The sequence below is a fragment of the Dermochelys coriacea genome, chromosome 6, assembly GCF_009764565.3.
Source record: "Dermochelys coriacea isolate rDerCor1 chromosome 6, rDerCor1.pri.v4, whole genome shotgun sequence".
Classification (NCBI taxonomy): Eukaryota; Metazoa; Chordata; order Testudines; family Dermochelyidae; genus Dermochelys; species Dermochelys coriacea.
Window position 1 is genome coordinate 62,546,297 of NC_050073.1, and position 25,427 is coordinate 62,571,723.

The window sequence follows — 25,427 nt, forward strand, 5'->3', positions numbered from 1 at the left end:
TGTAAGTAAAATATTTATATTCCAGTCAATTTATTTTATTATTATAGGGTAAAAATGAGACCGTACGCAATTTTTCAGTAATTGTGTGCTGTGACCCTTTTGTATTTTTATGTCTGATTTTGTAAGCAAGTAGTTTTTAAGTGAGGTGAAACTTGGAGGTACACAAGACAAATCAGACTCTGAAATGGGTACACTAGTTTGGAAAGGTTGAGAGGCACTGTTTTAAGGCATTAGGGTCACACAGATGCAAATGACGGCACAATTTATCCCGTGGAATCTTTATTGCTGGTGATGAAGCATGAGCCAGAAAAGAACCATCCCAGTGAGAGGCTGCAGGGCTGGCAGTTAGAAAACAGCAGGTTAGTTACTTGTAAACTGAGAAAATTTGCAATGGAATTTTTGATACAAATAGGGATCCCCATAATGCTATGTAGAGTTGTTTTGCAGAGCAGAACTGTACTGTAATTTAAAGCAATGGTACAATGATCATTATATTTTTTGCAGTACCAGGCGAAGGCTGGTCCTTTATAGAAAAATAATTAAATAATTGAGAAACATTGGGAATTTGTCATGTTTAAGACAAATTAAAAAAACATTACCTTGCAAAGTGCTGTGCTTCACAGAATCAGCTCCTGCCTTCAACATATTTATATGGAATTAGGCAAATTAAGAAAGCACATGCTTAAAAGTAAGTTCCCGGTTGGGTCATCAAAACTAAACATTTAAATGGAAATGTAACTAAGTAAAAAGAAAACGTTCAAATGTTTCATAGGACCTTGCATATGATATTTGTATTGCATATGTATTTTGTAATGATATTTTGCTGTACTGAAAATGATCACATCTATATTTATGCTCTAGGCTTTTTGAATCCATTCTTCCCCTTGGCAGTTAGTAGCTGAATTTTGTGCTTTGTAGTAAAGGTCATTTTGCATAGATTTCACCCATAAGGATGTTGATATCATGAGATAGTAACAATCTCCAGACAGGTAATTTGTAGACAAACGAATTTATCTTTTTTTATAATTTTGCAAGAATTGTATTAATTCTGAACAATAAAATCAGCAGACCTCATTCATTTATTAACACTGAATATACATGTTCCTCAAGTAGAGCTGAACTGTCATTATTAATAGTAGTATTTATTAATGCCAAAATTTTAAAAAGTAATTAGTTATTTCAACTGGAGCTAGACAGGAAATAGTTTCCAGTCCACTGAGAATTTTAGAGATTTCAAGACATTTTCCTATCCCAAACTGGGACAAGTCAAAATCTCAAACTTGCTTACAAACAGATAATCTGGAAAAAAGATTCAGATCAGGTCAATCGAAATGTTTTGTTTCAATCATTTCAAAACATTCTGTTTTTATTTCAACAATTAAAAAAACAAGAACAAAAACCTTTAACTAAACTAAACTAATTTAACAAAAATTTCAAAATAAAAAATTTTTTCAAACCAAAAAAAGAAACTTTTGTTTGAAAAATGTTCTTGTCCTATTAATTTGGCGTATGCAATCTGGTCAAGCCAAGACAGAGTGTTCTTATCAACAGTGTTCAAGGCATGAAGACCTCCAGGAAGAAAAGGTCATTGTTCTTGTCCTGAAGTGTACAGTCTAAGGACTATCCTGCTCCCACAGAAGTCAAAAGGTGTTGTACTATTTACCATAGTAACTGTAAGACATAAGGAAAACAGATACAGTAGAACCTCAGAGTTACAAACACCTCAGGAATGGAGACTGTAACTCTGAAATGTGCATAACTGTGAACAAAACATTATGGTGGTTCTTTCAAAAGTTTACAACTGAACATTGACTTAATACAGCTTTGAAACTTTACTATGCAGAAGAAAAATGCTGCTTTCCCTTTTTTTTTTTTTTAGTACTTTAACACAGCACTGTGCTGTATTTGCTATTTTTTTTTTAAATCTCTGCTGCTTCCTGATTGCATATTTCCAAAGGAGTTGTGTTGTTGACCGGTTAGTTTCTAACTCTGGTGTTCAGAACTCTGAGGTTCTACTGTAGCAGACATTGGAAGGCAGGGGAAAGGACAAGAGTTGCAGCAATAAACCCAGGAGGTTACTTTAGTAGGTTTCTTATAGGGTTACGTGTTTCTTTTACAGTCAAATCTTGAGATTCGTTCTGGCATTTAGAGGCATAGTGAAGGGGGCCAGGAAGAGAATCCCAGACATGGGGAGGTGCACTGAATGAGGTGCAAAGACTAGCGCAGAAGAAGATAATAAATGGGGTGATTAGTTACGTGGCTGGACAGAGGAGAGGGTAGATGAGAAGGAATGAGCTGATGTGAACAATTATCTGAAACAACGAATGTTGTCTCTCGAGTCAGCATGTAAAATGCTGAACACACAAGGACCAGTTCTGTTGAGTAAGAAGGTGCCATTATTACAGTCACTGTCAGAGTAAGTCCACAGTTTAAGAGATTAATTCAGCTGACAATGTGGCAGTTTAGCATGCTACAGCACAACAGAGACTTCCTTCCTGTGCTCTCCATTAGACAGCCGAGTATGACAGCAGCACCCTATGCAACACCAACTGGCATTTTTTCAGTTCAGTATAAAGGCATTTCAGGACAGTCATGAGAGAACTCCGAGGTGGAGGTGGGAGGGTCGGGTGGGATGGGGGCAAGGGAAACAAGTTGCAGTGTTAGCAAGACATAATACAGTCCAGCCACTCAACCTGCATGTGCCTTATGCTCTAATTCTCACAGGAGGTTAATACCTGAAATACCCACCTCGCAGAGTCCTAGAGCCTGAGCTCCAGCCCGAGCCCAAATGTCTACATCACAATTAAACAGCCCCTTAGCCCGAGCCAGCTGGAACGGACCGGTCACAGGTGTCTAATTGCAGTGTAGACATACCCTGAATCTCCTGTACAGCTGTGTTTCTCATCTGCAGCTAAATCATGAAATGAGCTGATCACTGGTGGCTCAATCCTGCATGATGCTGAGCACTTCTGCAAGATGCTGAGCACCCTCAACTCTAATCGAAGTCGGTGGAAATTAAGCACCAATCCAGGATCCAGCGCCTGCTGAGCAGCAGCAATTTCCTTTGACATCAGTACAACTATTAACACCTAGCTCTTACCTGGTTCTTTGCATCAGGTCTCAAAGTTCTTTACAAAGGAGGCCAGTATCAAATCACCATTGACAGATGGGGAAATTGGGGCTCTGGAAGGAGAAGTGAGCTGCCCAAGGTCACACAGCAGGCCAGTGGCAGAGCCAGGAATAGTGTTCCTGAGTACAGTGTTCTAGCCACTGGGCCGCACTGCCTCCCAATGTATGTTACAGATGCTCAGAACCACTAAGAAGTTGGTGCCTGATGTATAAACAGAATCCATATCAGGTGCTGGATAGAGTGAGGCAGGATATGCAAATTTTTTTGAGATTTTGACAAATTTTCCTATCCCAAATTGGGACTGTGAAGGGGTTCACTCACTGCTCTGGCACTTCCTGCTGGCTGTCATAGGAATTAGGTCTGCTCACCAGGGCGCCCTCCTCTGGTGGTGCCCCACCACTACCATTTTTGTTCCAGAACTCGCATCACTCCCAGGACTCCAGCATCCTCTTCAGTGACACTGCCCTCTGGCTGTGCCACACTCTGTATTCCCTCCTTCTGCGGGACCTGCAATCTGTCCAGCTATTCTCTCAGTGGCAACTGCAGTTCATTGTCCCGGGGCTGCTTCCCACACAGCTCCAGAACCCTCTTCTGCCCTTACCTCAGCTTGCAGGTCCTAACAGCCAGCCAGGAGCTCTCTCTAGCTCCCCTGACGCGTACTTGCAGCACTGCTCTGTCCCAGGTGTTGGCGCTCCTTCCTGCTGCTAGGAGATTGATCTTCTCCCCTCAAGCTCCAGGAAGCTACTGAACTCTGCTCTGCCCCACAGCCCTTCTTATATGAGCGTGCCAGCCTACAGACCAGTCAGCCTCACCTCAGTCCAAGGAAAAATCATGGAGCAGGTCCTCCAGGAATCCATTTTGAAGCACATGGAGGAGAGGAAGGTGATCAGGAACAGTCAACATGGATTCACCAAGCACAGGTCACGCCTGACCAACCTGGTTGCCTTCTGTGATGAGATAACTGGCTCTGTGTATATGGGGAAAGCAATGGATGTGATGTACCTTGACTTTAGCAACGCTTTTGATATGGTCTCCCACAGTATTCTTGCCAGCAAGTTAAAGAAATATGGATTGGATGAATGGACTATAAAGTGGATAGAAAGCTGGCTAGCTCAATGGCTTGATGTCTAGTTGGCAGCCGGTATCAAGTGGAGTGCCCCAGGGGTTGGTCTTGGGACTGGTTTTGTTCAACGTCTTCATTAATGATCTGGATGATGGGATGGATTGCACCCTCACCAATTTTGTGGAAGACACTAAGCTGAGGGGACAGGTAAATATGCTGGAGGGTAGTGATAGGGTCCAGAGTGACCTAGACAAATTGGAGGATTGGGCCAAAAGAAATCTGATGAGGTTCAACAAGGACAAGTGCAGAGTCCTGTACTTAGGATGGAAGAATCCCATGCACTGCTACAGGCTGGGGACCAACTGATTAAGCAGCAGTTCTGCAGAAAAGGAGCTGGGGGTTACAGTGGACGAGATGTTGGATATGAGTCAACAGTGTGCCCTTTTTGCCAAGAAAGCTAATGGTATATTAGGGCTGCATTAGTAGGAGCATTGCCAGCAGATCGAGGGAGGTGATTATTCCCCTCTGTTCGGTACTGGTGAGGCCACATCTGAAGTATTGCATTCAGTTTTGGGGCCCCCACTACAGAAAGGATGTGGACAAATTGGAGAGAGTCCAGAGGAGGGCAACAAACATGATTAGGGGCCTGGAGCTCATGACTTATGAGGAGAGGCTGAGGGAACTGGGCTTATTTAGTCTGCAGAAGAGAAAAGTGAGGGGGGATTTGATAGCAGCCTTCAACTACCTCTAGAGGGGTTCCAAAGAGGATGGAGCTAGGCTGTTCAAAGTGGTGGCAGATGGCAGAACAAGGAGCAATGGTCTCAAGTTGCAGTGCAGGAGGTCCAGGTTGGCTATTAGGAAAAAACTAATTCATTAGGAGGATGGTGAAGCACTAGAATGGGTTACCTAGGGAGGTGGTGGAATCTCCATTCTTAGAGGTTTTTAAGGCCCACCTTGAGAAAGCCTTGGCTGGGATGATTTAGTTGGGGTTGGTCCTACTTTGAGCATGGGATTGGGCTAGATGACCTCCTAGATGACCTTTCTTTTTTTGACAGGGTTATTTGCCTACTGGATGGGAAAAGAAGTAGATGTGATATCTTGATTTTAGTACTGCTTTTGACATAGTCCCATGTGATATTCTCATATGTAAATTAGTGAAATTTGGTCTAGAAGAAACTACTATAAAATGGATGCAAAACTGGTTGAAAAGCCATACTAAGCCCATTATCAATAGCCCATTATCAATGGCTCACTGTCAAACTGGGGATCTCAGTGGTCTGTCCTGGTACTAGTCATTCTTTTCATTAATGACTTGAATAATGGGGTGGAGTGTATGCTTATAAAGTTTGCAGATGACACCAAACTGTAAGGGGTTGCAAGCACTTTGGAGGACAGGATTTGAATTCAGAATAACCTTGGCAAATTGGAGAATTGGTCTGAAACCACTAAGAGGAAATTCAATCAAGACAAGTGCAAAGTACTATACTTGGGAAGAAAAAATAAAGTGCACAAATAAAAAAATTGGGAATCAGTGGCTAGGCATTGGAACTGGGTAAAGGATCTGGGAGTGGAATGGTTCCTAGGGTTGTGAGATACCTCATTGCGACCAACCCAAGTGTGAGGAAATCTCTATGCCTGCTGTGAATCAGCACAAGCACTACCTTCCAGGCCTCCGCTAGCCTCGCTTTCTCCGTGCGGCTTAGTGATAGGCATACTAATACCCGAGTCCTCCAAGCATCCCCTGTAGCATCCATCCCCTTACCCACTGAACACTCAAAGAACTGCCAGACTTGCTGTTCCCAAAGGAACAGTGGACCACAGCTTATTAGTTACCCTTAGAACACAGCTCTGCTAAACACATGGCACTTAGATATACTTACAGTGAAAACAAGAATAAGCTTTCTCAGAGAACAGAGGTTCAAATGATTGCTAGTGAGTAAATCATAACACACTTTCTAGAGACTACATTTAACTAACAGGTTGTCCTCCTGTCTAAAGAAGCTTATTTTATCCAAGGTTCTCTCCAGTGATTTCAACCAAGCCTGGCTGAAAGATCCTTTTTTATGAAGCGAACTCACTGTCCATTTACTTCCTCAGTGAAGGATACCAAAGTATCGTCTTTCCCTCGCTAAATATACCAGTCACACCTTTGATGCGTATCTCAAGATAGCCTCCCTGCTCCCCCCCTATCCCCCGCACTGTTTACCTCTTCCTGATAGTTTCCTTCTGAAGTCCTCGGCAGCTCTTCATTAGCATTTGACTTAGAATACTCATTGTTGCCCAATGTGAACCAGACAATATTCTGTTTACATGTAAACATAAACAGATATACGGATAAACCACACTTGACTGGAGAAAAACCTGCTTTTCACCTTTCCTGATGACCAACCTCACAGTTGCATACCTTAAGAATATAATGTTCAGTATATAGTACATAACTCTTACATAGTATCAGTACCTACGTTTCATAATTATATTGATGACCAGAGTGACACAGGCTTTTATTACAGACCCCAAATGACCCTCTTTGGTCAACTAGAATGTAAATGCCAGACCCAGGGGATTCCTATAATCCTTGTGGCCCCATTATGCCCTCTGCCAGTTGGCAGCAAGAGGTCCCTGGGCCACAGAAGGTAACAGTGGGATCATAATTGAATCTGAATGAACAATGTCAAGCAGTTGCAAAAATGGCAAATATCATTCTGGGGTGTATTAAAAGGAGTGTTGTATGTAAGACACAGGAGGTAATTGTTCTGCTCTACTCAGCAGTAGTGAAGCTTCCGATGAAGTACTGTGTTCAGTTTTGGGCACCACACTTCAAGAAAGATGTTGACAAAATGGAGAGAGTTTGGAGGATAGCAACAAAGGTGATAAAAGGGTTAGAAAACCCTGACCTTTGTGGGAAGGTTAAAGAAAGCGTGTGTTTAGTCTTGAGAAAATAAGACTGAAGTGGGGGATGTGATAAGTTTTCAAATATATTAAGGGCTGCTATAAAGAAGACAGTGATCAATTGTTCTCCATGTCCACTGATGGTAGGACAAGAAATAACTGGCTTAATCTGCAACAAGGGGGATGTAGGTTAGAAGTTAGGAAAACTGTAAGGATAGCTAAATACTGGAATAGGTTACCAAGGGGAGTTATGGAACCTCCATCATTGGAGGTTTTTAAGAACAGATTAGACAAATATCTGTCAGAGATGGTCTAGGCATACATGATCCTGCGTCAGTCCAGGCGGAATGACTAGATGACCTCTCTAGGATCCTTCTGGCCCTAGGTTTCCATGATTCTATGTTGATCCAGCCACCACAGCAATTCCTGAGGGAACAAACATTGCTCTGTTGCTGTATGTGCCAGAAATACTCAGTGAAAAGAAAAGGAGTACTTGTGGCACCTTAGAGACTAACAAATTTATTTGAGCATAAGCTTTCATGAGCTACAGCTCACTTCATGAAGTGAGCTGTAGCTCACAAAAGCTTATGCTCAAATAAATTTGTTAGTCTCTAAGGTGCCACAAGTACTCCTTTTCTTTTTGTGAATACAGACTAACACGGCTGCTACTTTGAAACCTGTCAGTGAAAAGAGTTCTCTTTCCTTCCCCCACATTCTTTTTCTCCACTTGACCCACACACCACTGCTAGCTTTAGGATTTGGGTACCTTGAGTGAAGTTACTGTTAACCTCACAAATTGCACCCACTCCTTTCCACAATGTTTGAGCTTTTCTTATTCACATTCTGACATTGCATGAATGTGTATTGATACAGCACCATTATGTGTGCCACTCCATTGTAATGTGTGCCACTCCATTGTAATGACTCCTGAAGTAAATCTGGGCCTCTTCAAATGAACGGCAAGCTCATTTCCTGTGACCTGGAACAGAACCATGGAGGAGTATCTTGTAACTTTCAATATGGGTGTCAGCCATACCAAGGGTTTTGTGAATCCCCTGCATGAATAGTACCCCTGTGAATGTGTGTGTAAGAAATGCTTAACACCGTTCTTGCACACCTCAGTGAAGCATAACCACTACGTCTTCTATCAGAATTATATTACATCATTTCAAAGACCAAAAGCCCTCATTTACATTTCTTTCCCTTAGGATTGGCTGTGCCTATAACTTCATTTAGACAAGCAATGATCCAGTTGCTGTTGATAGGCTGAATCAGCAAAAGGCACTTAGTCCATGTTGTTTTATTTAATTTTAACTTATTTTTTGCTACTATTTGTGACGCCTGCAATGAATTCTCATTATTTTATTAGGAGCCATTTAACTTTCACAGCAGAGTGCACCTGATTGATTTTTTGACCTCCTCTCGCATTTCCATCTCCGGGATTGCTGCTGCTCTCTGAAATTGGATACCGTTCCCTCCTCCAACCCCTAGCCCTCAACAATCATGAAATGTAATTAATGAAATGAGATAAGACATCATGGGACTGGATGCCCTGAGGGTCTGTTGGAACCTGCTACATTTACAAAAGTGTGTGATTTTAATGCCTTCTGACAACAGTTAGGACCAAAAAAGAGGAGGGGTTGTGAGTAGGGTAGGTCAGAGCAACTTTCTGGTTTCTGTGACACAAATAAAAAATTTAAAAATTGTCCATGGCTATTCAGTGTCTGTGTTAAACAAATTTCCTTTAGCTATGTTCATCTTCATGTTATGGATTCCCACCCCCCGCCCCGTCCCCATTGCAAATATTTGATTGATCTAGTTCTACTCACAAACATGTTCCCACAAGAGGAATTCCCAAGTTGTTTCTGAAAGTATTTGTGGAAACCACTTTTTAAATCTGCACCCTCAGATAGTTACCTGGCAAGTGCTTTCACACTTATTCAATCAAGGAATGGAAACTATAATATGTGCCTTATCTAACCAGTCACAAGTAAGCAACATGGCATATATATCAAATATTTGCAATAAAAACAAAATACTCAACAAAATATTAATCACATCATTTCAGGTAATACTTGAGGGAATTACAATCTGCTGATGGATATTCTATGAGAAGAAAAAGGAACATAATTAGCTGAATAACTTTTATTGTGAATTATTTACTTAGCTCTAGTATAAACACAGCTCAAAAACTTCCCTGCTCAAAAGCACAGCATGATGCTGAGCTCCTTGCAAATTAATTTATGGAGCTTTACCAACATGTACACCATTTTTTCAATTTTTTGAAACTTAGATTATTAAAAGATGCAACTATTATTTATTGTATTGCAGTAGCATCTAGAGGTTGCAGCTCCATTGTGCTATCCACTGCACAAACATGACTAAAAGATGGCTCATGCCCTGAAGAGTTTACAGTCAAGTTCTGATTCTGAAAAAGTCTCCCCCACCCCCTTGCGTAACTTTATGCACGGTGCATAATACCATTTAAATCAATAAAACTACTCAACAAGCATAAAGGTAATCATGTGCAGAAGTCTTTGCAGGATTGAGGCCTAGGTACAAGACAAGACAACAAGTGGATACAACTGACTGGGGATCACATGGTAACAACATGATCACTGTGAAAAGCCCTGGACATATCACACCAGCTGCCTAACCGTTATTGGGTTTTTCTATACGCACCACAGCAGACGTGAGTTTTAAAGAGGACAATGCGGTGGCTTTGTGAAGTTTTCTGGAGAGCAACTTCCATGCATAAGAGGTGGCATGGGGCAAAGCATCAAGGTGCTTGTTGGAAAATTTGACCAATATGTAAAACTAAAAAGAAAATTGTTGAAAAATTGTAGTTTGTCAATTCACATGTAAGCATGTAGGCCACAGCTGTTCTTTTCTTTTTTCCCCTGTCCTAGTTTAATAACGTACTCAGACCAGTACATTGAATATGATCCATTTATAACACCTGCTGAACCTTCCAATCCCTGGATAAGTGATGACGCTACTTTATGGGACATAGAAATGAGGTAAGAAATTGAAATTCCATAGAACTATGAATAACCTTAAAGCAAGCTTTTCATTTTGTTTGTATTGCGCTCCCCCTATGCCCCATATAGACAGTAGGTTGTATACGCATGTAAGTTCAGAAGCGACACATGCTTGCAAGAAATAAGGGCTCATGCTATTTTTTTCTTTTCATAAGTTATATTAGATGGCCACAGAGAGGTCTGGGACTTCCTTGTTTGTTTTGCTTTTCTATGGCGCATAATAAATACGTGAAAATGTAAAAGAAAGTTGGCATTCCTACTCACGACCAAATACGACCTGGGTGTGATATTAAAATAGTCAAATATTTCAAAGGGAAGCTACAAATTCGCTCCAATCGTGTTCATGCCTGACTATGAGATGGAAACCTAAGGTAAAATCTGCTCTTTGGAATTTGGAGGTAAAAAATCCTCAAAATCAGAATACTGGGTTTGCCTCTGGAGGGCCAATCCATGCTGAATCATCATCTCCAGGCACATGGTTGCCTGTGGGGAGTAGTAGACTCAGCAACCAGACATCAAATCCTTTCCTAAAAGAAATCCAAGGACAGAGCAAATGGATTTGTATGTTTCCCTCAATTGAGGAAGATACTTCCCCACATTCCCTCCATTGCACACAGGAATCTGTGATCAATTTCTTAATCTCTACTTCCCTTATCTTTTATTTTGTGATATCCTGGGCTTATTTTTAATCTGTTTCACTTTTGGTTTTTGCTTCCCCTGCAAGACCCTGATGCAATTTTAATCTCTTTAACTAGTTTTGTATGGAATAAACAGCCATAACTGCAGCAAAACGCCCCTCTGATGTTAACAGAATGCTGGTACCGTGATATCTAAACCTATATTATAACTGTATCTCCCCAAGTGGCCAGCGTGGTGTCTCCTGAAAGACTTTTGTGCTCCTGAGAACTATGATTTAAACCTGATATCAGGGCTGCATATGAGTGTAAAAGAAATGCCTCGCCACCTCTAGGGTCTCAGGTCAAGTTAATGGAGATGATACTCCTGGTGATGAAAATGAGAAGACATTTTTTCTGGGAGAACAATAGCTCGATAGGTCCATTTTATTCTCTACTGCAAGAGCATTGGCTGCATCTGCATCTAGTTGCAACTTGTTTGAATAATTTTGAAAGCTGAGGCTCCCCACCACCCCCTTTTCAGGAAAATGAAACAATTCACACCCCATTTCAAACCCACCATGTGTTGGCAAAGGCCTACCCATCTTAATTTATACAGCTACTGTGACCCTGCAGCTAGTCCTTCCTGGAACCCCACACTTTGGGAAATGCAACTGTAAAGTAATTCAATTTTGGATACAGTTTGGGCTGTCAAGTGGAGGTCATATCAAATCCCGGTTCATTTCATGCCCTAATACTAACACAGCTGCTACTCTGAAGACTTTAAAAGACTCCATCCCCCCAGTGACATTTATTTTATCTTTGTTTAATCTTTACACCAAAGGAAAATTAAAAGCAGGCACACTAATTTAAACTCCTCCATCCTGGCCCCCTTTGTCCTTTTTGCAGGGACCCCCCACTATCGATTAGAGTCTCTGATTTTAGGAATCTTTCATGACCAGGCCTCATCTGTAATCTGTGAAACAGAAAAGCATTTGCTCACTAGGCATTGCACTTGTCTTAAGGAGACCGAGATTCTAGTACTACTAGTCTGAGCAACCATGCTGTATTTTAATGGATGTCTCTTATTTGTTACCTAACGTCATGTCACCCTTAATCAGAGACTCCTCAAGCCTTTTCATAGTGTGGGCCACATTTTAATGCGTTGCTGTTCTCCTGGAAACCTCTCTTCCAATTTGCAATAGCAGACACCACCTTCTCCCATTTGCAAATATACCATATCCCTGAGGTAACTATAGAAATTACTGTTCCATGGAACAGTAATATTAGGTAAGTATTTAGGACAGGATTTTCGAGGTGACTAGGGATTTTATGTGCTTCCATTTTTGGATATGCAATTTAAGACACCTTAAAAAGGCCAGATTTTCAGAGGAGTGGGTGCCCTAGTCTTCAGTTCTTCTTTGCATATGGTGCATGATGGCCTCCATTTGTGTGAGTTACTAGAGAAGCCTCATCCTTTGATTTGTCATCCTTTTTCCCTTTGCTGTTGAATAGAGTCAATTGACATTCAGCCTTTTTGGACCACAGATGGACATGCATTCACTCTTACCTTTCCTCTCCCTCATCTTAACAGCAAAGAGCCCAGCCAACAGCGTGTGAAAAGGTGGGGCTTCTCTATAGATGAGGTGCTGAAGGATCCAGTGGGGCGAGACCTGTTCCTTCGTTTTCTGGAATCCGAATTCAGTTCAGAAAACCTCAGGTAAAACCCCTCCACTTGAGCTGTATGCACAGGTTCATACTCATGTACTGGGCCAAATCCTGAAATTCTTACTCAGGCAAAACCGCTCATTGAAGTCAATAGGAGTAAAGACTGAGTGAGAGTTACAGGATTTGGCCCACAGCATATGCACTGTAAATTTTATAGAAGTTTATATGAGTGATGCGTTTACGAAATGATGTAGATAATCATGACCAAAGCCACCTTTGCCAAGGGTCTGTCAGTGTGTCAATAATAAACCTGCAGCTTGCAAAGGTTGAACATTGTGATGAATCAGAACATACATATGGGTCATATACAATAAGTAGTGCAGGGGTTCTACAGAAGAAGTAGTATGTGATGATATAATTAGAGAATATCATAATTCATCCAAAAAAGGGGGTCAAATTAAGATTGCATTGTGGTGTGAGGCAGTGATATTGTGTTCCGATTTATCTTCATTTCTAATGAAGTTCAGGATCAAATTCACCATGCTTTGTGCCTACAGCGAGCACCTGAAGTTAAACTGAGTTTGGTTTACCACATCTGGAATTGTGGCATCACCAAATGAATCCAGCAGGGAAAAGAAAACTAGGGCAGTTAGAAAGGGGAGAGTCCATGTTTACACCTACCTTATACATATCTGAAATCAGAGGAATGGACAGGCTGAAAAGGGACATCATAGTTTATTGGGATTTTAGCAAAACAAATTCCTAAACTTTCCTTAATTTAAATAGATTAAATAATTCATAATACATGAAATGTGATGTGCAAACTCCTCACCATGCACTATGAGTCAATAATTTTCATAAAGAATAGCAGAAATGAAACCTATTCTTTAATGAGAATCAAACTATACAATTGTCAAAATTTTTAATCTCATTAAAGAGTTCCCCATGGGTATGCATAATGGAAGCACTGTCCATGGGAGGGATGCAATCCAAAAACTAATAGAAAGGATGATTTATGTTCTGTGTAATATTTCTAATACAGAGCCAAGTCATGCAGTCCTTGAATATGCAAAATCCCGATAGATTTCCCTACAGTATCTTCTTTATAGTTAACACCACTGCATAATGGGAAATATAAGCCACAAAAAATAAGGTATGTAAAAATGGCTTTTAGAGACTAAAAGTCAGGAAATTAAAGCTGAAATTCCCTGGGTCGGGAGCTGCAGAAAGTGGGTGGTGACCTCATTTACCAGCTGAAGTGTAATACCTTAGCACAGGAAGGTAAGGGTAAGAGTTGCAGTGAGAATATAGCTTCATTTGAAGATTAAAGATGGCTTCAATTTCCCATATGTTTCTATGGCTTAATTTTGTGTTTCTAAAGCTTCAGGAATAAGGAAATGAATGTTGAATGCTGCAGATCTTATGGAGTCCAGTAAAAATAGACAGACATGCACATTCCAAATTACATCATCACAGTAGCTATCAAATGTTATTCTTGTTGGCAATCTCAGTATAGCAGCCAACAGCTGAGTGGGCACAGAGATTGAATCACCCTTTCTCCCTAAGAAGCAGTCCCTCTAGAGGAGAGTTAGAGCACTTTGGCAGGGCAATATTGGGCAGCTTGCATTTCTGCTGCCAGCACAATATCTGTTCTGAGCATATAAAGAGGATTAAATAGGGCCCAATTCTCATCAGGTGTAAATTAATGTGGTTCCTGAAGTCAATGGAGTGACTCCACTTCACACCACCTGAGAATCAAACCCAGTGTCTTTCACTGGCTCTAAATTTGTGTAATTATTTTAACTTTAAGAATGAAATATGAATGAACTGGGTGGACAATGCAGACATTAGAGCACTGAGTTAGTGCATGAGAAAAGTGAAATTCACTGGAAAATTGTTTTAAACTATAGGGAACCTGAGTCAAATGAGAAATCTTAAAAAGTAAATGAACAGCATAAAAAGTTTTAAAAAAATACAATTTTCATTTTTTTTTTTACTTTTACTAATCTAAAAAGTTATTTGTAACACAAGTAAGGCAATATTTTTAAATGGTCTTTAACCTTACCAAGCCCCTTTAAGTGGCTCTTGAACTTCTACATCTTCATTGCACTTATGTACATTTGTGTTCTTGTTCTGGCAATTAATCTGCCATTATGAAATACTGGTTAGATCTTTGCCATTTAAATATGGTGCGTTCCTCAGATTCCCTCTGTGAAATGCATTCATGCTTGGACTAATGAAGGGCAAAAGGTTTGCCTCTGGCAAGTGTGCATGCAGTCAGCCTACTCTAATGAATCCCGAGGGTACCATAATTAGAAATCAAGTTGTTACCTTTCTGTGTCACCACTAGCCACTCCCCATGCCAATATGTATTCTCTTTAACCTTGAGGTAAAGCCTTTGTACGTGCAAAAGGGAAGGAGGCCTTTCACGCAAACTATCCCAAAGCCCAACGGAGTTAAACAACAGTTTACAGGATAGGCCCTGACCCTGCCTGGGGATCCACTGACACAGATCCTTAACTCCAGTGGGACTCTACAAAAACACAGGGTTCCATATTAGCAGATCCCCATGCTGACTGAGGCCTTAGATAATAACTAACACAAGGAGAGAAAAATGAAGACCTATTCACAAGAGAAAATAGAAACATCTTGGATTGTAGAAGGCTTTGCACCAACAGAGGTGTGGAATTGTGTGGAGGGGCAGAGGAAAGGCCAGTGCTAGACACAATCAAGCAAAATTTATACTTGTACTTACTAATGAATGTCTGAGAAGTTGTAGGTAATTTCTTTAGGATGAACGATTATTTAATGCTCCATGCTTGCTAGAAAATTCCCATCTGCAACCATTCTTTAAAGAACCTGCAACCAACAGATATCAATAGATGTGTGAGGTGATCACAATGGGGCCATATTCTTTCATTAGGGCATGAATGCAACCCTCATTCATGTTGATAGGAGTTACATGCACACATCAAGGGGAGAATAGACCCATATGTTACTGAGTGGCCAACAAGACAGATACAAATGGGTGAATACTGGAAAACTCAGAAGTTACTAGGAGTGCAACCAAAGAGGTTTCCTGCAATGTGTACTTGACTGGCTGATTTAGTTCCTTGAAATGTTTTTACATTTCATTATTATCATAATGCCTAGGAGCCCCTGTCATGTACCAGGACCCCATTCTGCTAGATGCTCTACAAACATGGAATAAAAAGACAATCCCTGCTCCAAATAGCTCATAATCTAAGTATAAGACAAAAGATGGATACAGAAAAACTGATGGGGAGTACCAGGAAACAATGACAGTATTGGTCAGCATGATTGGCAGTGGTCTCTGTACAGCAGCAGTCTAACCATTGTCCAGTTTTATGTAAGCAAGCCACATAGCACAGTTAAGGAGAGATTTGAAAGAGGATAATGAGTTAGTTTTCTATATGTTTTCAGAGAGATCCTCACAAGCATGAAGGGCAGCATAGAAAAAAGAACAAGGTGTTTGAAAATGTAATAAGTGGGCAATGGAGACAGGCATCACAGGCTGATTGGAACTGGGAGTCAACTATTTTATACTGAATGGGAAATTATATGTAGGGTGGGGATAACTTGTGAAGTTCTGTGACAGTAAAGACAATGAGCTTATATTTGATGTGATAGAGAAGAGGGAGCCAGTGGAGGGATGCAAAGAGAGGGGAGACATGGTCAAAGTGACAGGCTAGGAAAATGATCTTTGCAGCAGCATTCTGAATGGATATGAGGAGAGGCAAGACTGCATTTTCCAAGCCAAAAAAAAAAGGATGTTGCAGTAATCGAGACACAAGATGATGAGAATCTGGATGAGGTTAGCTGTGTCAATGGATAGGAAAGGAGCAAATTGGACTAAAGTCGGCTCTCAGCTACACTGGTGTAAATCCAGATTCACTACACTGACTTCAGTGGGGCTACGGCACTCCTCTGTAATGGAGAGCAAAATTGGTCCTTTGAGTGGGACTTCAGTGAAACTGCCCATGTAAGAACTGCAGGATCAGGCTCACGCACTCCTGGGTTTGGTTGAACTCTATAACTTATTTATTTACTGGCTGTTATTTATGTTAGAGCAGGAAAGTCCATTCTTTTTCTGACTGTTGATTTCACTCTTTTTTCTCTCACTCTTTTCTTTCACCTTTCTATCACTATCTTTGATCTGCAATTTGATTTGCTTTTCTTGTTTTTTTGGAGCTCAAAGAAGTATAGCAGATTGCTGAGATGTTCAATCCTCCAGTCAGAAGATTTTTCCCAGCATCCAAGAGTGTCAGTTGGAAAGAAAGCTAAAAGGGATCATGGGAGAGACCAAGCTTATCCAAGGGGAAGGGAAATTGTACCTCTGACCGCAGACCTAAGTAGACAGCACATCCATCCTTTGTATACAATGCCCAAAGGCATTTAGATACTACAGTGATGAGCATGATATAAAAATCTGAATAGAATAGAAATGCAAAGTGTGCAGCACACTAAAGCAGATGTTTCTGTGTGTTGGTGAGATGGACTAACTCTGGAAAACCAAGTGCCGAAGGCAAAGCTAGTTGCAAAATGCTTTTTCCCATGGAAAATATTGACTACTAATAGAAAACCAAAATTTTGGACCAAAAACTGAAAGTATTGATTTTTGATTTTCTGATGAAACATCAAAAATGGGGGGTGGAAATTAATTGAAAACCCAATTTTCCATTGAATAAAATGTTTATATGAGAAATTTTTGACCATAGCATTTGCACCAAAATGCAATCGTATTATGGTGAATTTACAGAAGGGCTGAACAGAAGACAATGCTGATGTCTGAGTTATATTATGAGTGTCAGTTAGATTTATTACTGGGATGGTTGCATTCTTTACTGCAAATGATGTAACGAAAATCTGAAACTTTACTGAAGTTGAAATGTCTTCACATTCAACATTCATTTCTCTAATCTTCTCTTGGCCACCAGAGGGCACAAAAACTCTATTTCTGAACTTACTGTGGGCACAGAGAAAACTTCTGTGTGCTTCAGCAGTGAGAATAATTTTTATGTCATGTTTGCCTGGGTAGCAAATTGTACATAACCATTCAGGAGACTGGGATCAAAATCCTGCTCCTTTCTGTAGTCTCATCCTAGAATATACCCACACATTACACCCAGGTTGTGCACTGGAGGGAGCATTTACTTATTTATTTGTAAGTCCTCCCGAGCATGCTAGGTGCCTCACAAACAAGTAAAAAAAAGGCACATTTTCTGCCCACAGAGCTAAAATGCAGAAATGAGAGCAGCTTCCAGGTGGAGGCTAGGGAGAGACAATACAGGGAAGGAAGTATAAAGTTTATAAATATAGGACCAGACCCTCAGCTGAAGAGATCAGGCTGCAGGAAGGTAGCTTCTCCAGCCAGGGGCCAGTTCAGCAGCCTAAAGGCTGCTCTACGTTACACCAGCTCCTGCAGTCTCTCTTAGGAATTGCTGTATCAGTGCTCCATCCTACCCCTAGCACACCACCTTCCTGCAACTTCATACCCCAGATACACTCCCTTTTGGGCTGCTTTCTGCAGTCTCATTTAACATTAAGGGGAAAAGATAGGCTACAGGCATGACACCCTTACAAACTAAGTGGACATCTTAAAAGAAGATAGAGGAAATAAGGACACATAGGACACCACAGCCAACCCAAAATAAAAACGTCTCCCTATTTTATAAAATTGACTGCTGAAATCCAACTTAGAGAACATTGACTAAATGGCCTTGGTGCAGTCCCAGTGCATTTCACTGCCAGCATACTGTAGAGTGAGAGAATAGCAACTATATATAAAAGAATCTCTATAAGCATTACTCATTGTAAGTCAGGGTTACAGAATTAGGCCTCATGTGCACCAAAGTTCTGCAAAAGCCCCAGCAAATAGTCACGAAGTAGGACAGCTAGTCACTTCATGTGAATTAGTTCAGGATAGTAAGTCATGCCTAGCCAGGCTCCTCTGAGTACCGTCGCCCAATGATTGCCAGGCAGGACAAGGACAGAAGGAGAAAGCTGATGCTGTTGTTGGCTTGTTTCTGCCCTTCCTTTGTCCATGGCAATCCATGCCTATAACTTCCTGCTCAGTGCCTGCTGAATGTTACCCAGCAGACCTTCTACTTATTTGTTTCAGCCCTGCCTCCTCTCTGTTGCTACATTCCCAACTGCCTTGGTGTGGGTGCCGCTTCTTGCATACGTTTACATAATGTACACAGGGCCAGATTTACACCTTATGCGCCTCTAGGCACAGCATCTTCAGTGCCTTCCCTGCCTATGGCCGACCTTTGTGTTGCACAGCTTTAGAGAGATAAGGCGCCCCTAGGCATGTGCCTACTGTGCCTAATTGGAAATCTGGCCCCGTATGCACTTGCTTGCACCTGTGACCAGTGTGTGCTGTTTGGACGGAGACTACTTGGGCTATGTTCCTTTTCCAGGAAGCTGTGATCCCTTTAGTGTTATGCAACCACTGAGCACAGTGACCATGCAGCTTTGCCTTCTTCCCTTTTTGCTAAGGGCTTCTTGTTTACTTTACATGTCTTAGCCATGAAATGACACACTTTCCCTCAATCCCTGTCCCCCTGCAGTCAGAACCTGAGAAGAATGTTTTTACAGATTAAGGATTGAGGCCTTTCACAGACCTGCTTTATAAATACAGTTTGACCCTGCACATTATACAATATCTGTCCTGCATTATAATGTCCACAGAGGACCACACCAGATTGCAATTTTAAGGCTGTAATGAAGATGGGTTAAGCAATGAGCTAGTATCATTTGCCTTGAGAATGAAAAATATTCGTTGTAATGATCCATATAAACTGTTGATGCTGATTGTGGGTCCACAAAATTGTTGATCTTTGAAGTGTTCTTCATTTCAATTGGCTGGTTGCCTCTACTCTTTCTTGCCAGTTGCTAGGGCTGTAGAGGAGGAGACCATGAATGGCCAGCCAATCAAGCTGCAGGAGGCTTTAAAAGGTCAAAGTAGCATAGCTCACTGCTGTCTCTCACAGATTTCACAGATGGATTAAGTACTTCAGTCTGGTGAGAGAGTTTGTAACAAGGAGGAGCAGGAGACAAATCTATTATTTTGACACTGATCATAACAAAAGAGAAAATGGTGCAAACTCACCTCACTCATGTTAGAAGTCCGGGTGTGTAGGAAAGGCCTGCTACTGGCTAGAGAGTTGGGCAAGGAATATTATTCCTTTACAGTGTCATGTGATGGCCCAAGCTCACCAGGATGTATTCTTTGGCCTTTCTCTGAAACTCTGGATATTGGCTATCCATTCTCCTGTAGCTGTGTGGACCCTGCAGGGCTTATAGGAGTGACAGCCAGTTTGTATGCATACTGTTAGACATGCAGGGAAGTGGCACATTTTGAATGAGACATTCTAGAGTTACTTTGCTGCCCCTTATAATGTTTTAATGGATTGGTGTAGAGCATGTTGGACCTCTCCAAGTCAAGTACATAAATAGATACTCTGCCGTTGACTCCAGAAGGTGTAGGACCAGGCCCCACTGGTTCAGGATTCTGCTAGGGTTGATCCACAAAATTATTTCTGAGTTTTTTCTTTTCTCTTTCTTCTCTGTTTTGTTACTTCCCGTAAAAGGTTTTGGTTGGCTGTCCAAGATCTCAAAAGACAACCTTTGCAGGATGTAGCCACCAGAGTGGAGGAAATCTGGCAAGAGTTTCTATCTCCAGGGGCACAAAGCCCTATCAACCTGGACTCTCACAGCTATGAGAAAACAAGTCAAAACGTGCAAGACCCGGGGAGATACACTTTTGAAGATGCCCAGGTTTGGATTTTGATTTTATTACTAGTAGGAAACTAGAAATTAAATAGCTAGTTTTATGATAACTCCTTATATTCTACTATGGGATCATTATCCACTTAATTTTAAGAAAAAAAGAGAGGTGCAGTTGGAAAGGACTTCAGTGATTTCAGCTCAGGCAGGTCGAACTGTATTTTTCTAAATCTAGTGACTTTAAGAGGCTAATATTCCCCTGGAAACAAAGATGGTCCTAAACTGACAAATGTACAAGGAGTGCTAAGTTGGAGCAAAGTGTCTGCTCCAGGCCATGGACAGGGTTAGTTGGCATCAAGAGACAAATAGCGGAGTCAGTGGTGTGCCAGGTCAGGATACCAGGAAGTCAGGATCAGACACCAGTTACAGAGAGGAGGAAAGTAGTGAAGTTGGGGATGAGTCAAGAGATGGAGCCTAAGGTTCACAGTAAGGCAAAGCCTGGAGTGGAAGCAAGGAGATGGTCTGCATCATTGCTCTCACGGCTCCCTTTGATGGCTTCCTGGTTTATACACTGGCATAGGCCAATCAGAGGTCTGCCATACAGGCCCCACTGGATGGTACTTCCTGAAATGTCTAGATTCACAGGGTTCCCTCACAAAGTCCAGTCTGAGCTCCTGATGGCAATGTGAAAGCGTTAGCATCCTGGAACCTCCATGGTCTCAAGTTCTAGTCCCACAGGTGCTTACATCACCTGCCCTTCAGGCTCCTCCTCAGAGTGGTGCTGGTCCAGACTTGTTGGGGTGAGTCCCTTGGAACTCCCTTACCTGGAGCATGGACAAGGGCAGCACATTCTCAGGTGTACTTTTCGGGATCGTTATCTTCCCAGTCCACAAGATAGTACAGGTGACCACATGTCTATAGGAAATCGAGGATGGCATGCACTTTGAACTACTCATGACCCTGGATTTTGACTGGTGGTGGTGGTGTGGTTTGGTTGGGGAAGGGATTATTAATATGGGGCTTCAAAATGGAAATATAAAAAACTGGATGTATTTTTGGGGACTGGAGAAGCTGTAGTATAAAGGTAACCAAGTTGATCTGTTGTCATATCTGGAAGGGTCACAGGAACTGGTGGTCCAGTTTTCGGGAGGGTCGACTGGTCGGGAGATTTTTTGCAGCAAGCCACACCTTTTGGCCTACTGTGAATGCCAGAGTTCCCTGTTGTCAAAAAGTGTGCATGCCTCCTGTAAGCCGCCTTCACCACTAGCTGGTTCTTGAGCTCCTTCTGGATAAACTGAATCTGTTGGACATAGTTGGTGGCAGCAGGGATCAGGGAGGCTGCTGGTAATGCCAGCTGAATGTGGGAGAGGAACCTATAATTTGAGAAGAAGAGGCTCTGACGTGAAGAGGCCTGGTTGGCAGTGCTATATGAAAACTCTGCATATGGCAGAAGCATGGAGCAGTTATCCTGGTGATAGTTCATGAAACATCTAAAGTATTCTAGTACTTGGTTCACCCTTTCAGTTTGCCCATCTGTTTGGGGATGGTACATGGGGAGGTAACTATGCAGACATCCAGTAATCAGAGCACTACGCACCGGAAGCAAGAGGTAAACTGTGGGCCTTGGTCTGAAACTATGTGGTCTGGAAGTCTGTGAAGATGAACTAGGATTTGCATCAGGAGTTGGGCAGTATTCTCAGCAAAGGAAAGATGGTTGCAGGGGATGAAGTAGGCCATTTTAGTCAGACGGTCTATGTCATAAATATAAAGGGAAGGGTAAACACCTTTAAAATCCCTCCTGGCCAGAGGAACAACTCTTTCACCGGTAAAGGGTTAAGAAGCTAGGATAACCTCGCTGGCACCTGACCAAAATGACCAATGAGGAGACAAGATACTTTCAAAAGCTGGGGGGAGGGAAAAACAAAGCTTCTCTCTCTGGTCTGTGTGATGCTTTTGCCAGGGACAGAACAGGAATGGAGTCTTAGAACTTAGTAAGTAATCTAGCTAGAGATGCGTTAGATTCTGTTTTCTTTAAATGGCTGAGAAAATAAGCTGTGCTGAATGGAATGGATATTCCTGTTTTTGTGTCTTTTTTTAACTTAAGGTTTTGCCTAGAGGGATTCTCTGTGTTTTGAATCTAATTACCCTGTAAGGTATTTACCATCCTGATTTTAAAGAGGTGATGCTTTTTATTTTTTCTTCTATTAAAATTCTTCTTTTAAGAAACTGAATGCTTTTTCATTGTTCTTAAGATCCAAGGGTTTGCGTCTGTGGTCACCTATGCAAATTGATGAGGATTTTTATCAAACCTTCCCCAGGAAAGGGGGTGTAAGATTGGGAGGATTTTGGGGGGAAAGACGTTTCCAAACGGACTCTTTCCTAATAATAATAATACCGGTTAGACGTTTGGTGGTGGCAGAGAAAGTCCAAGGGCAAAAGGTAAAATTGTTTGTACCTTGGGGAAATTTTAACCTAAGCTGGTAAAAGTAAGCTTAGGAGGTTTTCATGCAGGTCCCCACATCTGTACCCTAGAGTTCCTTGACATGGTGGCAGAGTGGTGGGATTAACTTGAAATCATTTTGAGATCAATTTGAGATTTTTTTAAACCAGAAGCACAGATTGGAAAAGGAAACATTTTTTTTCCTTTGGGCTGCTGAAAAGCAGGTTTTTGGCTGAAAGCAGTTAGAGGGTTTTTTTTCTCTGTTTTGGGGCCAGAGCAGAGACAAAATGGAATTGTCTTTTGTGAGCTGGAGTTTTCTCTACCTAAAGGCAGGGTAGTTAACCTCCTGCAGGGAAATTCACAAGTCTTCACAGACCTGAAGTTGTTTTTTACCTAAGAGCAACTAGAGGGGTTTTCTGTCTATTTGTCTGCAGACAAAGGTGTTTTTTTGGAGGGGGGGTTAAGGATTTTGATTTTTTGAACAAGAAGCACAGATCTTAAAAAGGAATTTTTTTTTCCTTTGGGCTGCTGAAAAGCAGGGTTTTGGCTGAAAGCAGTTAGAGGGTTTTTTTTCTCTGCTTTGGGGCCAGAGCAGAGACAAAATGGAATTGTCTTTTGTGAGCTGGAGTTTTCTCTACCTAAAGGCAGGGTTGTTAACCTCCTGCAGGGAAATTCACCAGTCTTCACAGACCTGAAGAAGTTGTTGGTTTTTTGTTTTTTGTTTTTTTTTTACCTAAGAGCAACTAGAGGGGTTTTCTGCCTATTTGCCTGGAGACAAAGGTGTTAGGGGTTTTTTTGGGGAGGGTTTTTTTTTTTTTTTGGTTTTGTTGTTTGGGGCTTTTTTTTTAGGATTTTTCTGTAGGCTGACAATCACTATCAGAGAATATAGGTATCATATTACAGCACAGCAAAATTTTACAAGCCAAGTTTTTTGTTTGTTTGTTTTATTTCTAACTCTCGAGTGTAAAGTTAGTTAAAAACAGAGAGGTTTGGATGACAGACTCCACGGTTCAACAAAAACTGGAATTAGCCAGATTTGAGGCTGAGGAAAAACAAAAGGAACATGAAAGACAGATAGAACTCATGCGGATGGGAATGGAGGCAAGGGCCAAAGAAATGGAGGAGAAGGAAAGAGAGAGAGGAAGCATGTAGAGAAGGAGAAGCAAAGAGAGAGGAAGCATGTGGAGGAGGAGAAGGAAAGTGAGAGGAAGCATGCACTGGAGATGGAGAAGGCAAAGGCTCAGCAGAATATACCAACAAACCCGAGCAATCCTTCTCCAGGTACCACTTCCCATCCCAGAAAGTTCCCCACCTACAAGGCAGGCGATTATACCGAGGCCTTCTTAGAAAACTTCGAAAGGGCCTGCTTTCGGTACAGCATCTCTACAGACCAATAAATGGTAGAGCAGAGGCTGCAGCTCAGTGGACCCTTAGCTGAGGTGGCAGCTGAAATGCCTTAGGAACACATGAACCAGTATGAACTGTTTAAAACCAAGGCAAGAGTCAGAATGGGGCTAACACCCAAGCATTCCTGTCAGCGGTTCAGAACCCTAAGGTGGAAACCAGACGTGTCATTTACCCGACATGCCTACCACATTGTGAAACATTGGGATGCCTGGATATCAGGAGAAAGTGTTAAATATCCAGAAGATTTGCACTTCCTAATGCAAATGGAGCAGTTCTTAGAGGGTGTTCCTGAGGAAATAGAAAGATACATCCTAGATGGGAAGCCCAAAATTGTAATCGAGGCGGGGGAGATTGGAGCCAAATGGGTGGAGGTGGCAGAAAAGAAAAAAACTGGTCGCAGTTGGAGCGGATACCAGAAGGGACAACCTCAGACCACACTCTACTACCGGGGGCAGCCCAAGACCCCACCTACCCTCCAAGGAACCCTCCAGCCACCTTATCCCGCCACACTGTTCTCCAGCAACCCCCCTCACCCCAGAGACCCGTCAGCTGGACAATGTTTTAAATGTAACAAGCAGAGGCATGTCACCGCGTGGATGGACACCGAAGCACAAGTGTCGGCTATCCATGCTTACTTAGTGGACCCCAATTTAATCAACCCAGAGATCCAAGTGATGATTCAACCTTTCAAGTCAAACTCTTTCAATTTGCCTACAGCCAAGTTGCCTGTCCCGTACAAGGGCTGGCCAGGAACGTGGACTTTTGCAGTCCATGATGATTATCCCATCCTCATGCTGTTGGGGGAAGACTTGGCCAATCATGTGAAGCCAGCCAAGAGGGTGGGAATGGTCACCCGCAGCCAGGATAAACAAGCCATCACTCCTAGCTCTGTTCCGGAAACTCCTACCAGGACCCGATCAGAGGTGATGGACCTAGACCTCAGGCCAATGTCTGCAACAGCAGTAGTGGATCCAGTCCGAGAGACCCAGACAGAGCCAGAACCGGAACTGGTGGAACAACTAGCACCAGACCCATTGCCAGCACTGAATCCAGTACGTGCAACCCCAACACCAGAGGGCCCCACCGAACTTGAACCGGCAGCAGCCGTTAACCCTACACAAGAGGCTCAGCCGGAGCCTGAACCCCAACATACTGCACCAGCAGAGAGTGGTTCACAGTCAACGGAAACAGCCCCATCCCCTACATCACTTCCAGAGGGACCAAGCATAGGTCCACAATCCAATGAGGAACCGATGTCTCCAGCATCAAGGGAACAGTTCCAGACTGAACAGGAAGTAGATGAAAGCCTCCAGAGAGCTTGGACGGCAGCACGGAGCAACCCACCACCTCTCAGCTCTTCTAATTGATCCAGGTTTGTTGCACAAAGAGGACTTTTATACAAGGAAACTCTTTCTGGTGCACA

The 25,427-nt window shown here is 42.1% G+C and overlaps 1 protein-coding gene across 6 annotated transcripts in view; it reads left to right on the forward strand.

Moving 5' to 3' along the window:
* RGS6 (regulator of G protein signaling 6) overlaps positions 1 to 25,427 on the forward strand; it is a 488,602-nt gene that overhangs the window by 392,783 nt on the left and 70,392 nt on the right. For all 6 annotated transcript variants that reach the window (XM_038407253.2, XM_038407254.2, XM_038407247.2 and 3 more), the window contains 3 exons: positions 9,992 to 10,102; positions 12,332 to 12,457; positions 20,022 to 20,208. In XM_038407253.2, the coding sequence (XP_038263181.1) occupies positions 9,992 to 10,102; positions 12,332 to 12,457; positions 20,022 to 20,208 (424 nt within the window). The remainder of the gene's footprint in view (positions 1 to 9,991; positions 10,103 to 12,331; positions 12,458 to 20,021; positions 20,209 to 25,427) is intronic.